At 38.2% G+C, this 14198-nt stretch overlaps 1 protein-coding gene across 1 annotated transcript; it reads right to left on the bottom strand.

The window, feature by feature from the left end:
* Positions 1-3195: 3195 nt before the first annotated feature.
* Positions 3196-6076, bottom strand: LOC117341120. Its single transcript, XM_033902959.1, has one exon. The coding sequence runs from the start codon at positions 5472-5474 to the stop codon at positions 4608-4610; it is 867 nt and encodes a 288-aa protein (XP_033758850.1). The 5' UTR covers positions 5475-6076; the 3' UTR covers positions 3196-4607.
* Between the last annotated feature and the right edge of the window lie 8122 nt (positions 6077-14198).

Raw genomic sequence — 14198 nt, 5'->3', positions numbered from 1 at the left:
CGCTGCCTTTGAAGTTATCACTGTGCGGCACTGTGCACGTGCTTGTTTCTTTGATGTGTCAATCAAATTAGACTCCATTTTATAGCGGGGACTTATTGCGGGTTGCGATTAAATAAATAATATTTAAAAAATGAGGTTTTAATATCACTTTTCAGCGTTTTATAAGGAAAATAAAATGAAAAACTCAACAATTCCAACAATCTGTCATGTGTAAAAAATCTTTTTCTATTAGCCAATTTTTCTGATCTCTCTGCGGGCAAGCCTCTTTAATTTCAGGCGTGTTCATACCATTGTACCTAAATACTATGTAGTTTGTATTTTATCACAATTCCATTGATAGATTTTGCTGATAGGAAATCAGAAGATTAAAAACAAGGCGGTGGTTTGAAATTAATGCTAAGACTCCTGTGCATATAATATATTTATATGGAACCCGAGTTTGGAATTCATACTAAGCCCCTCTGCATATAATTCACTTATACGGGTTTTGAATTCATGCCAAGCCCCGGCCCTGTTGTGTTCATGAATGACACTGTGACGTCATGTAAATTTTATCTTAAATCCAGCTAATGTTTCAATCTCATAATTGGAACCATGATAGCAATAATCAGAATCACCAGGCTGGTTTAAGACACTTCCTACTACAAAAACCGATTTTCGGTCTTTCATTCTTTAATTCTAATTAAATATGTCTGTAGCTTCTCTATCAGTAATGTATGAGATAAGGATAGCCCACATATTTACAGTATGCTCACCATCAATTACATTTAAAACAAAAAGGTCCTTTTTATACGTAATGATACCCACCCTTTATGTGAACACCCACACAACTCCAATAAGTTTTGAACTCTCGAAAAATTTACCTTGTTCCTGACCAAAGCACCTGATACCTTGAATACACCAGGTCATCATGTGGGTCCTACACTAAAGACGTCTCGCTTGCTTTGTACTAATCGAGGCGTGATGCCCTGGCTGTTTCCGCAACATATCTTGTCGCCTGCGGCATCATCTCCGGCTTTGATACCTACCTGTCTCTCGTCACCTTGTGGCTAGCACTGTGTATGGTGACCACCCCGTCGTTCCTCCATCTTCCCCCATATCCAGCTGAAGGAACCTCTACCTGCCTACTTGCCGCTTGTATCAGGTTCTTCCGATCTGTTCCTATGATAATAGTCGTAAGGCTCTCCAGACTGACTGACCGGGGAATCTCTTACTTCCGACCTCTATAGGCAGACACAATGTGTTGTTTACACTCCTCTACTAGGTGCTGGTACTTCTGTTGCTTCCTTTCATTGGTCTCCTCCATCCCATCTTCACATGGTACTGCTAATTCAAGTATCACTACCTACTTGGGGCCACGGGGCCACAACACGATGTATGGGCGGAGCGGTGTTGAGACCACCTCTACTGGAAAACTCATCCTCTGGAGAATATCCGTCCTCATTTCCCAGTCTCCCGAATTTGCAACTTTCCCGCCTGCTTCCACGCTGCTTTGCGCTCCTGATCTAGACTTCACGAAGGTGGCAATTTTGGCTCTTTGGATAAAGTCCATTTTCTCCGTCTGGTACAGTCAATGTTTGCTGCTCTCTCCTTCAGAATCTGGTCATGCCTCCATGTGTTCCCCCCATTCGACATTGTTACCTGGCAAGATGTGAGAAAAATGTAATGTAAAATGTAATGTATAATGCAAGATGTGAGAATATGTGCCAGATTAGCTGGTCGCCCACAAAATGCACATGCCGCACTGTCCTTAAGGTCCCAGGAGAGCAGGTTGGTTGGACTTGGCAGTACATCATAATTTGAGTTAAGTTGAAAACTAAGCTAGTAGCCTTCCATAATCCAGATCTCACCCCAGGATATATTTCGTTACCTCACTCCCTCCGAGTGGATTAAGCTTCCCTTCTGCCTCATGTTAACTGCCCTAGCCTGTCAAGCCTCCTCACCCATTGCCCTAAACTCTGCCCGAACTATGTCGCTTTGTTCCCACTGATTAGTGTTGCTCCACCTTGGTCTTGTGAGTTTCCTAGACCAAGGCGCCCTGATGCCACCGTTTCAACTATATCCCCGTTCCGGAGTCTTGACTCTACATCTTTAAGTGCCTGTTTGACATCCCATTTCCTTCCTGTCAGTGTGACAACCGAGCTCCTCTGACCTTGTCGTCTGCCCTGTCCCTCATCTTAATGACCTGTCGTACCTTGGTTACCTTGAACTCTTCCGTCACTGACTTGGGTGGGAGTTGGAGTATGGTGTACGGACCATCGCCGAAGGTAACCGCTGATCGTCCTCTCCATTGCTTCAACAGATGTTATCGGGATTCTGCAGACAAGTAATGGCCACAAGAGTCTTGGAAGCACACCATACTGATATATCCAAGCCTTGGACTTCCCTGGTACTCCACTTTCACCAACTGTCTTCATCCATTCCTCTACCTGCCTTTTTATCTCGACCACGCTAATTCTGTCGTTTAATGAACCATCAAAGCAATTGCTGGTATGTCCTCTCCTCTGATCTTGAGCCTCTCCTCTTTTACTTTGCCTGCCTTCAGCACGAGACTCGGGGACTTGGCTGGTTTGAATTTTATGCGTGCCATTGTGACCATATCATCGAGATCTTTTAGGACCCACCTTCCTTCTACCAGTCTTTGTTGTCACCGTCATATTGTACTGTCAACTCCAACTTTCAGTCAATCCAGTTGAGGTTTGTTTTAAAAATGTATTGGATTATAGAAACTGAATATCAGATTTATTAATACATATTTTCATGGTTGATGTTTCCATATCGATTTTTTAAAGCATTGTTATTGAAACATATATTGATGAATTGTTGTTTAAAATCTTGGCTGGGAAGAGGAAAATTTGAAAGTACATGTAATGTAGGATATTTTCAGATAATGTGACCTAATCAGAATATTCACTTCATGTTTTCTAGTTGTACTCTAAAACAGAGATATTGCAAGATCTTAATCACGATATAAAGCCTCGGTTCCTCACAGTTAAGACTTCTGCGGATTATTTATTATTTCAATTTGTAGAAGAAAAAACACCAATTATCAACTTCAAGTGAGGAAGAACGTTAACTTGTTGTCAAAGTTTAAGAAACTGCCGGCGGAAGGTCAAAAGAGATGAAAGGTCAGGAAAGGTTAGAAAACATTGAAGGCGGATGTGAACCAAAGTAAGAATAATTGAAGTCACATAATTGCGGTTCGAAAATATAGCTTGCAACTTTATTGGTCAGTCATCTACCGTATATTGCGTCCAAAATGCGGATTGGAAATTTTGGCAACATCAACTGTTAAACAATTGACGGGTGTTCGTTATTCCTTACAATTTAACTGGTATTGATAAAATAAGTAACAGGAACATTGACTTTTAGTTAATTTATTATATATAAATCACCATTTACTTTTTTATTCTTTTGAAATTTATTTATTTATGAGCGTTATCTTCCTGCTCATATTCAGGAACATTAGCTTTCCTAACAAAATAATGTCCGACAAAATGGTTGATTGGTTTAGGGATTAGATTTGTAAGGATGTACAGTCGAGGAAATGTTCAAACACATGTTTTGTTTCCAAGGTCTGTTCTATTCTCTCAAACTAAATATGGAAAAAAACTTCCTGAGACGGACACAAATTACATTGTATCGTTCATATACACTTACATAAGAAATGACGGTTTCTGGATATGACAATAGCACCGCGGCGTATTTGGATCACTACAAAATTATTTATCTTGTACGTAAAATGTGGTATCTTGTGATACAATATAGGGCAAATTTGTTTCATCAACATATTTTATTTGAAATCAAATGAATTGAACATCAGGCTAAGCCTGTATTAAAGTTCTCTCCATAACATATTGCATTTATTTCAAATAATTAGTATCCGGTTATTAGTCAAGAATAGAAAGTATATTGTATACAATGGTTTAAGTTTTAGTTTCTAGTTTCTTATCCACGGCACGTAAAGATCATTCTGTCCAACATCTATTTGTATGTCATTATCTTCATTCTCTTATTGCTGTGTCCGACCCAGAGGGTACCGTCCTCGTGTAGACTGATACACCATGGTTCACTTCCATCAGATGTATACACAGTCCTCATACAGCGTCCAGTATTCCCGTCAATCAGTAGCACTGACTTGGTGATCCATTCCGCTACTAGGATATCACCAACTCCATCAAAACAAACATCGTACGGGTAAAACTTTGATGACTGTTTGGAACTTCTGTTTGATTTAGTTGTACCAACGTCTTTACAGCGAAACTTCAGGTTTAGGTGTTTACCCATCACGATGACGTGTGGCTGTTTGTCTGGATTCTTTCCCGCCAAGTAGTCATCAACAACTATACCGTCACTATCAACAACAGTCACATCCCCGGTAAGTGTACAGGACACCATGTGATGAGGCCACACTGCCACCTGTCGACAAGGCCTGCCCGCTCCAGCTGACACTGCCCGGCCGTATGTAGTGTACAGTTGTATTCCTCCTTACATCCCCACCACTACCATGTCATCACTAGTGATACACAGAGAAATTGGTGTGATCTGAACGGTGAAAGCGTGTAACGACGTCACCACCCGTCGTGATTTCCCGGATACTTCGGTCATCACGCACACAGAACCACACTCTGCCTGTGGTCGGGGATACGGAGATCGATTGGACTTTGACCTTTACACTCGATCTTTTTCTTCACATTGCCTTTTAAGTCCATCCGGTACAAGCTTTCACTATGCATGAACGATAACCATGCCTCGTCACCAGTAAGACATGTACGACATACATTGAAAAGAAACGACGTGGTAAACTCGGACAGGACCACAGGTTTTGGAATTTGTTTGTAGGATTGATCTTCCCCGTCGACAAGTATCTTACCAAGCATGCGTTTAAGCAGTTCAATTGAGATGGTCCCGGCTTTGAACTCCACTGTCTGCAGACGTTTATGAGAGGGTGGGTGAACGGAGGTATTCCTGATTTCCCGCGTTAATGTAGTGACGTCAACAGTTGAACCGGATGTCAGTACCTGCTGGCATCTATCCAGTTTAGGTTTTAGGTCCTCTCTCAGATGTTTGGTTAGTGCAGTTTGGTTTTCCTCAGAAATACTTGTATTCAGTTTCTCTAGTTCGGTACACATCTTCACTAACAAGTCAATGGCATTATCGATGTTGTCTTTCAGCTGTTTCCCCTGACGTTTAATATCACTGATAACCTTCTGATATCCTTCACTATTTGTCTCGCATTCACGGATATCCTTCTCGATTTCGGGAATGTCGGTTTTGGAAAGCTTGTCAACAAACTGCTGTATTTCCCGTTTCTGCTCGGCCACGTTATCAGTCAGTTTACCCAGTGTGTGGCCGTTGTGACTCTCCGTAACACAGTCCATACAAAGTAACTGATCCTCACACGACTTGCACACGTAAATGAATCCCATGCCTTCATGGCGCGGACATCCAGGTATTGGTGTCTGGGCCGCCATATCGCTAATATCTGTCAATATGGCGGCAACACTTCTTAGTACATATATCTCAGTCTTCCGGGTATAGGACAGTCATTCGGAACTCATCTGGGAATATACTAATTTTGGTGACAACACCCGATGAGTTCAGGATGATAGGACAGTATGTCCTAGATGAAATACGAATGTTACTAAGTCAAGTTGATTTTAAACCAACAGAGACTGATGTCTGAGTCGCCATGAACACTCACCTGTAGTTTGTCAGTATATACTATTCGTAGTATCTCTGAAGGTGATCTTCCGGGAATATGACGGAATGTTGTATTTTATGTTACATTTTTTTTATCTAAATTTAGAATAAGACAGCAAAACTGACAGTTAAAGGTACCCGCCTCGAATGGGTTCATGTTAAGAGTAAATCCAGTGATATTTACACGCCTGTAAATCACTTCTCTGATGCAATGGAACAGACGTAACATGATCAATTGTTAATATGTATCACGGCTATATACATGGGTCTATATAGGATTACACATCAACGTACGAACAGTAACGAATACTATACAGAGAAGACACTGACAGTAAACTTTGGAGCACGTGCATATGTACTTAGACATACGGATACAAGATAACTAATTAAATAATGATTAATCTAGTATATATATATATAGTAATAATAATAATAAAAAACACAAACCAGAAATTCACAGAGTGTGAATGTGAATGTCTGGTTTGTGTTTTTTATTATTATTACTATGTATATCCATCACAATGACATTATATATTTTTAATTATGTAAATATATATATATACACACACTTTATATCCCTGTGACATACTCCCCCTGCATGGAAATGTCGTCCCGTCATCAGTCTAAATTCCTGTGAGTAAATCTAATATCGATTGGGAAATACCTGGAAGTAGATTGAAATATAAAGATTAAAGAACCTGCAATAGACAAAAATATTGATGTTCATTAATTTATAAAAAAAGAAACTTTAGTTTAGATACAGTACATGTTAAACATCAATGTTTAATCATTAAATGCATAATCACATTTTCACATTACCACCATCACACTCATTATTTATATGAAAATGAGCTAAAACACATTTCCAATAGAACACCTGAAAAGATCTGAAGTGTTCATTATTATATCAGTGCAATGTGCAACATTCCTAAGTATAAAACAATTGGGAACAAACAAAACATCATTCTGAATATTGGAAATCCATGACTACAAGGCTATACCATGTACAAGCAAATAAATCATCACATTGTTTCTCCATCACTGTCAGCCTCTACAGTAACCGAAGAATACTTTAAACATACAAATGTTCTTAATTTCTGACAAAATTCAAATGACAAATTCAGTATAAAACACTATGTTCACAGCTATTTCTTTATTTGCAATTTTACAATAAAATCCAACCATTCTCCACAATTCGTCCACAAAATCATTGAACCTAGCAGATCTGTCGGATCCTTGTGGACCTTCGCACTTGAGAGCTTTCTCTTATCGGTTCTGGATTAATAACACCCACTGGAACAGGGGAGGTAATCTCACTCCTGTTACCAGATTACGATCCAGGGGAGACGATCCTACTGCTACCCGACTGTGTCATACCCCTGGAAAACATCCCTCCAGAAACCGGAACATTCCCCTCTCTCGCAGACATATATATACAGATTCCTGCTCTGATGGTGAATCCTGTAATATCACACTTACAGTGTATCAGTGTTCAACGACACTGTAGATAAGCTTGACATACCAACAACAGAATTCATCTGCTATCTGCAGTATTGACATGATATAAAATACCATTTTCCAAAACAAACCTGTGTCATTCTCTAAGTAGCTCCCAGCCCCCTATCGACTCTCCCACCAACGGCTTACCTACCAACCTGATACCTGAACTTATCAACTGTATCACACGATGGACATCTGCATCTTTGCTCTGTTCCGTATCCAATCCACCTGACCTGAACTACTGTCTCTTAAATATTGATCACCTTCTGCACCTGGAACCTGTACCAAACTTTCAACCAGAGGCAACTTCCCTTTGTCAGTCACTACAGCCTGACATACAACCTAAACTGTTTCTGTGAAAAACATCCTGAATAAACCATCTGCATCCTTGTTTAACTTACCTAGTATCTAACTTGGCAATTGAGGTAACATATGTCAATAGGTTAATTATCTGTATAGACTTCAAATCTCTACCGTACAGATATTCTTTGAATTTCTCTGTTACTGTCCATTTTCGACACATAAACTCTAATTTGTGTGCAGGATACAAACGTTAATTCACTCGGCCTTAAACCCCTACTGGCATAACATATCTTTGCCACCCTGTTTCTGGTATAGTATGGCCCCTAGTCCATCCAAGGATGCATCTGTATTCAGTCTAAAAGGTTTGTCATAATTCGCATAAGCTAGAATAGGTTGGCTGGTAAGCTTACAACTTAGAGTCTCGAATGCTACCCGACATTCCGTACTCCAGACAAATGGAACCTTAACCTTAGATTTGGTTTTAACCTTGACTGTGGGGTGCCCGACCAACAACTCATTCAGGGGTTTGCTTTTTTTGGCATAGCCCTTCACAAATTATCTATAATAACCTGTGAAACCAAGAGATGTTCTAACTTCTTTTATCGACCGTCGATGCCTCTAAGCCTTCAAAGCATTATTATACAGAGTACAATTTGTTCATTTATGATTTGGTCAATTATTTTTGTTTATCAGTGAGTGTATGTGGTCCCTATAACTGTGATATCCCTAGCATAAATCAAGTCAATATTACATATATCATGAACATATGAAGGTCCATTTTTTTTTTATTACCAAGCGGAGTATGTATACTTCAAAATATACAATCTGTAGATATTTCCATTTGCACTGCATTGTAACTTTATAACCATGTCAAACGAAATAGAAAGTTGTCAGATTGTGAATTCTCACATAATTCTTAATAATTGCTTAGATAACATACATAATTTTTAGAAAGACTGATTAACATTGGGTTTATGACATCTGTCATTTGTGACAATTAATACAATGCCGGTCAAAATTATTTATAGATCAAGGTCAAACAACTTTGTATTTATACAATAACTCCATTATCAGGTGTGTAACATATTTACAGCCTCATCACATTGACATCCCTGAGAATTAGCACCATTCCTATAATAAAACTACAATTTTAAGCGCGGGATATGCCAATAGTCAAACTTGAGCGACGGGTTTAGGTAATAAGTATACCATGCAAGGTTTCATCAAAATTCGATCATTCCTTCAAAAGATATCGTGCGAAAAGCAATCAGCCAATCAGATCACAGCATCCTCAGTAAATATGCCGATAAACGAACTTAAGCAAGGGACTCAGGTAATAAGTCTACCAAGAAAGTTTCGTCAAAATCCGATCAATCTTTCAAAAGATATGGTACTGAAAGCGAATCTGGACGGACGGAAGGACGGACGGATGGAACCCATTTCTATATCCCTCTTTCGTTTGGCGAGGGTATTAATATACTATCTATAGGAAAAAGACAAACAACAGACAAGACATTAGCACATTTAAGAAAAATGAGAGTTCGACACAGTGGGGCCAAAATGAATCAAACTTCGTCATACAACTGTTTCATCAAAGGACCGACCACCAACTCGAAATAGAATAGAACGAGAATACGGCATAGAAATTCCGAAGGCACAATCATCGCCATCATGTATATACTATCAAACTCTGTGACCCGTATTGTGCATCAAAGGGATACTAGATTACCATACTGTTATACTGACTGTCTTTAATCTTTGTTGTTGCTCCTTTGTGATCTTCAAAAGAAATGTATTCACTTTAGCGAGTGGTCAGTGTTTTTTCCTGACACAAAGCAATGTCTTCGGTTTTCTCAGGATATACTCCAGTGTTGCAGCGAGCGAGTACGACCACCATCCCTGGAGTATGGAGGTTGTTAACCCATAGATATTTATCTAAAATTGAAAACTAGTAATTATATACACTCAAAGGCTTTTTCAAAATCTTTTTGAAAAAAAAAAGAATTGTTTCTTGCATTTTGTCACCGGTTCTGAAAAAAAATTATGTTGCCTTTCCATGCAAAGGTTTGTTTTCAGGTATTGTCCATATCCTAGCTATAGCTAATTCAGCTAGCATATGAATACTTCATGTGGGAAATCTGAATAAAATGTCAAAAGTGAAGAAAAAAAATAAGTAAACAAAGCAAAACTTTAAAGTATAGCCTAGTTAGCTCTTGACATAGTCAATTAAAGGGAAACAACTCCTACGTCCGTATCGCCATATTATTTATCTAAATCGTGTAGGAGTCCAGTGAATTCTCCAAGAATCTTAAATCGCATAATATCTTTTAAAAGGATTTGCTTCACCAATACACATTACAATGTCTGTCAGAGTACAAAGTGATGGTTATCATATACATAAAGAAGATATATTGAGTATTGAGGTACCTCATTAATACTTACGAAGGAATGTCAAATTTAGTCGCCTCTTACGATCATGAAATGGGGACAGCAGACATTCTCACGGACAGCAAATGGTGTTGTCTCCAGTTATTTGTTGAGTTTGGAGAAACAGCTGTGGCTGGTATATACTAGTATTTAGTTTCATGACAGCGGAATGCATCCGTGATATTGCTGGTCGACTACACTGTTTAGCTGCTTATATGTCCTATCAGTTAGCATGATTGCAATATTTCAGACTGGTTTGTTTTTGTTTAACGTCATATTAACAGCCAAGGTCATTTAAGGACGTGCCAGGTTTTGGAGGTGGAGGAAAGCCGGAGTACCCGGAGAAAAACCACCGGCCTACGGTCAGTACCTGGCAACTACCCCATGTAGGTTTCGAACTCGCAACCCAGAGGTGGAGGGCTAGTGTTAAAGTGTGGGGACACCTTAACCACTCGGCCACCGCGGCCCCCAGACTGGACCATGACAAGCACATACAAACGGAAGAGAGTGAGTTATCGAAAGCTTGTATTTATATGTTGTCAACAATTGTTCAAATTTTATAAACACCTTTATTAAATTTGGTCTCCCGAGAAACTGGAGAGTTTCTTCTATAGATGAGGACATTGAAGAGACCAAAATACAATGAAGATTTTCAGGCCCTATTGCAAAACTTGGGATCTTAATTCTTTACTTTCTTTTCGCATTACGTTGTCTTTCTCTGATAATTTTTTTTTTATTTAAGGTGGGCTATTCAAACCGCCCTTCGTCTGTGATTGACATACAATCCTTATTATCGTTATTTCCGGAAAAGTACTGGAAGGCTTTCCTCAAACTTCATATATCGATTCCCCTTGGTTCAGAAAGAACATTTGGTTGAAAAGGTAAAGGACAAAACGGATCTCTGAATATAACGCAGGTTCCCTGTGGGAGACGTAATTAGGATCAGGATGAAACAAATAAAATCTAACGAAATAGTTTAATACAGGTATTTCATTTCTGTAAGCAAGGTATACATTTTGCTCCTGAACGCAAAATTGCTGACAGTTGAAGTTTAGCATTGCTATTGCCAAAATTCTTCTCTAAGATGTTACGTAGATTCCATATGAGGGAATGTTATCAGATCAAAGCAGAGAAAAGACCGTACATAGAACAAATAAATGCCTTTCAGGTCATGCAGTGGTGGACGTCAAGAAAAAAAATTAAATGCTTTCCGCTTCAATAGTTACTACATATTACATTGACTCGAGAGTTCGATTGTATTTATCGATAAATCATATTTGTGAGGACATAAACAAATATAGCCAAATAAGTTTCCAAATAAGATTGCGAGTTCCGACTCAGACGCTACGGTATTTTTTTCTTTCCGGGGTAGAATATTTATATCCTCCATTCTTTCATGGCATAGAGTATTTTTCTCACATATTTGGATTTTCTTTCGTATTTTTTCCATTATCCTGAATCAGATATTTAGCCATTTTGAAAATTTAAAACATTGTTTTGTTTTAAACTATAAGTGGAAATGTATGCTCTTTACCGAAAATGACAACCTCAGGTTGGGCAAAAATCCCCAAATTTCCCTAATTGCTTGTGTCTAATGATGAAAGCCAGCTGGGTTTCAGAGAATTCTATTCAAGTTTGTACGGGGGTACTACCATTTTATTAACACCGTGACATCACGTCATTGTTTTTCATTGTGACGTTATGATCAAATCACGAGGCTTTACTGTGCAGAACAGCCACAGACAACATGAGTTGATAATTAAGAATTGTACCTCATTATAACTGCGTATACGGTAGTATGCCCGCAGTTGGTACCGACCATTTCCTATGGTTAGCGCTCCATAGTATATGTTCGTTGACAAAATACTCACTTGATGTTAGCTTTTTGGGCAGAGATAATTGGGTAACAGGAGAAAACGCTAAAATTGCGTTAATCAGTCCTTTCAAAATGGCGCCGTTAGGCGTGACGTACGTAGATGGGACTAAAGACACACAACCGACTTTAACGGATCTGAAGAGAATATCGAACTCACGCAGCTAAGAATGAACTAAGGAATAAAGACCTCAACCAACCAAATTTGAACTTTACAAGTATTTTGTTATACTTGTATCGTTTCGGTGCGTCTAGTTGACGCTCCGGTAACGTCACAAATAGACGACGTCATAATTATGTTACCGATTCCTGCGCTTATTAATCCGCTGAGCCTTTTTTCACTGCGTATATGCTAATTTATTTGCAGTCAGAGTTTGCTAAGCTGAAGAAGGGAGAGATGTAAATATTATGTGATGAACCAGAATGTTGCACCCGTAGGTATGACAGAATACATGGTACTGTATGTATTAAGTACATATAAATCACACCTATTAACTTATGACGCACAGATTCACGAGTGAGGATTGACATTTCTCTAAATGTTATGCCTGTTACTATAGACAGACACTCGTGTAATTACACACTATCGTTTACTTTATAGGTGTGTGTATTGTAGGACTGTATAACATACTCACAACTGAATATCACATGTAAATATATATTTAAGGAATTGAATATAAATCATTTTATTGCATTGATATTTCACAAAGGGATCGGGCCCAAAAGGGATCGGGAACAAAAATTACTGAGTAAAAACTACAAAAAGAAAGAAAATAATAAATTCAATATGATGTACAAATAATGTATGTAGGATTGCGTCATACAGCCGTGGAGTCCATCTTATTGGACCTGTCAGTTTCACAGGATAAGTATGGCGAAACTTAAAGGAATTCGGGGAAATCAAGTTGTGTGAAAACAAATGTTACATCAATTCAATAAAATACCGATGAAATTATTTAAGAAAAATATGATAAAAATGACATTACAATTTATAAGGCTTGTTTGTATTTTCTATTATTTTGAGCATGTATGTGATACAGAATTACCTTTATACCTACACCATTGTTATCAGATGTGGTTGTTTTTGGTTTTACCTGTTGGACGGGAGTGGTATACCGTTATCCTTACACAGATTCTAGCACATGTCTACCTGTCAACCGTCTGACATTTTGTCACATGCAAATGACTCTCTAAGTAGGAGAGAGAAACCTTGCATTGTGTGTATATATATACATTACACCACTACACATATAAATGTACGATTAATATCCGAGTCAGATTTTATGTATGCAGACCCATATGTAACATCGTACGGTATGTTACTATATGACAGGTTGATGGCTGGTACGATATGTACACTGTTACCTTCACCAGACAAAAGACGAATAAAAACTGTCTATGAACAGCTAAGCTGTTCTGTAACGGGAGAGGGAAAATACAACAACCAGACCGGGACTCGAACCCGGGACCTCTGAAAACCAGACGGACGCTCGGAACATTTAAGTTGTCTGGCCACCGGAGTTCAACGCAAGTTCTATTATTATTATTTGAGAAAGGTAAAATATCAATTTATTACATTTTTACCAGTGAAATATCAAAAATTATTCATTTTATAAAAGTGATATTTTTCACTAGTGAAGAATATCATATTTTTCATTAGTGAAAAATATCACTTTTGCTGATTTGACCAATCAAATTAATGATTAGAAAATACCACAATAATTGACCAATCAGAAAACCCGACATATATGTCAGCACCTGGACAGGGGGAACTACATTTTTTGCATGCAAACTTTCGCTGTAGGCCTAGTTAGCATACGGGGTAGGTTTTTCGTTGATAAAAAATGTAATAAACAGAATATCTAACAGTATCTTCAGTAATACCAAATATATTTCACTCGTGTGGCTAATATTTTGATATTTTTCACTCGTGCTGCGCACTCGTAAAAAAAAATCAAAATATTAGCCCCACTCGTGAAATATATTTGGTATTACTAAAGACACTGTTAGATATCCTCTATCTATTTATAGAGATATCTATACTGCATTGCTGACAGTGTATACACTGCTTTTCACAAGAAAGAAAGAAAGAAAGAAAGAAAGAAGTATCTTTAAAAAAAACCCAGATAAACGGCACAGTTTTAATGCTGGTGGCTAAAATGTAAAACCGCTGGTGAAATAAATTAACGAACTTATGTGTTTCAGCACAGATAACAAAATTATATCAGTTTGAATCATTTTGGTGATAATAAGACTGCATTTGAATCAGGAATATAATTTTATAAATGTGTCATTTGAAAAGATACATGTACATCCACTTATTCAACTTGTATTCAATCTTAACGTTGTTTCGTTTTTACCGCTACATTGACCAATCACGTACTTCATCTTG

This window comes from Pecten maximus, chromosome 13 (assembly GCF_902652985.1).
Source record: "Pecten maximus chromosome 13, xPecMax1.1, whole genome shotgun sequence".
Lineage (NCBI taxonomy): Eukaryota > Metazoa > Mollusca > Bivalvia > Pectinida > Pectinidae > Pecten > Pecten maximus.
The sequence above is the reverse complement of the archived record's forward strand: the minus strand, read 5'-3'. Positions and strand labels throughout refer to the sequence as shown.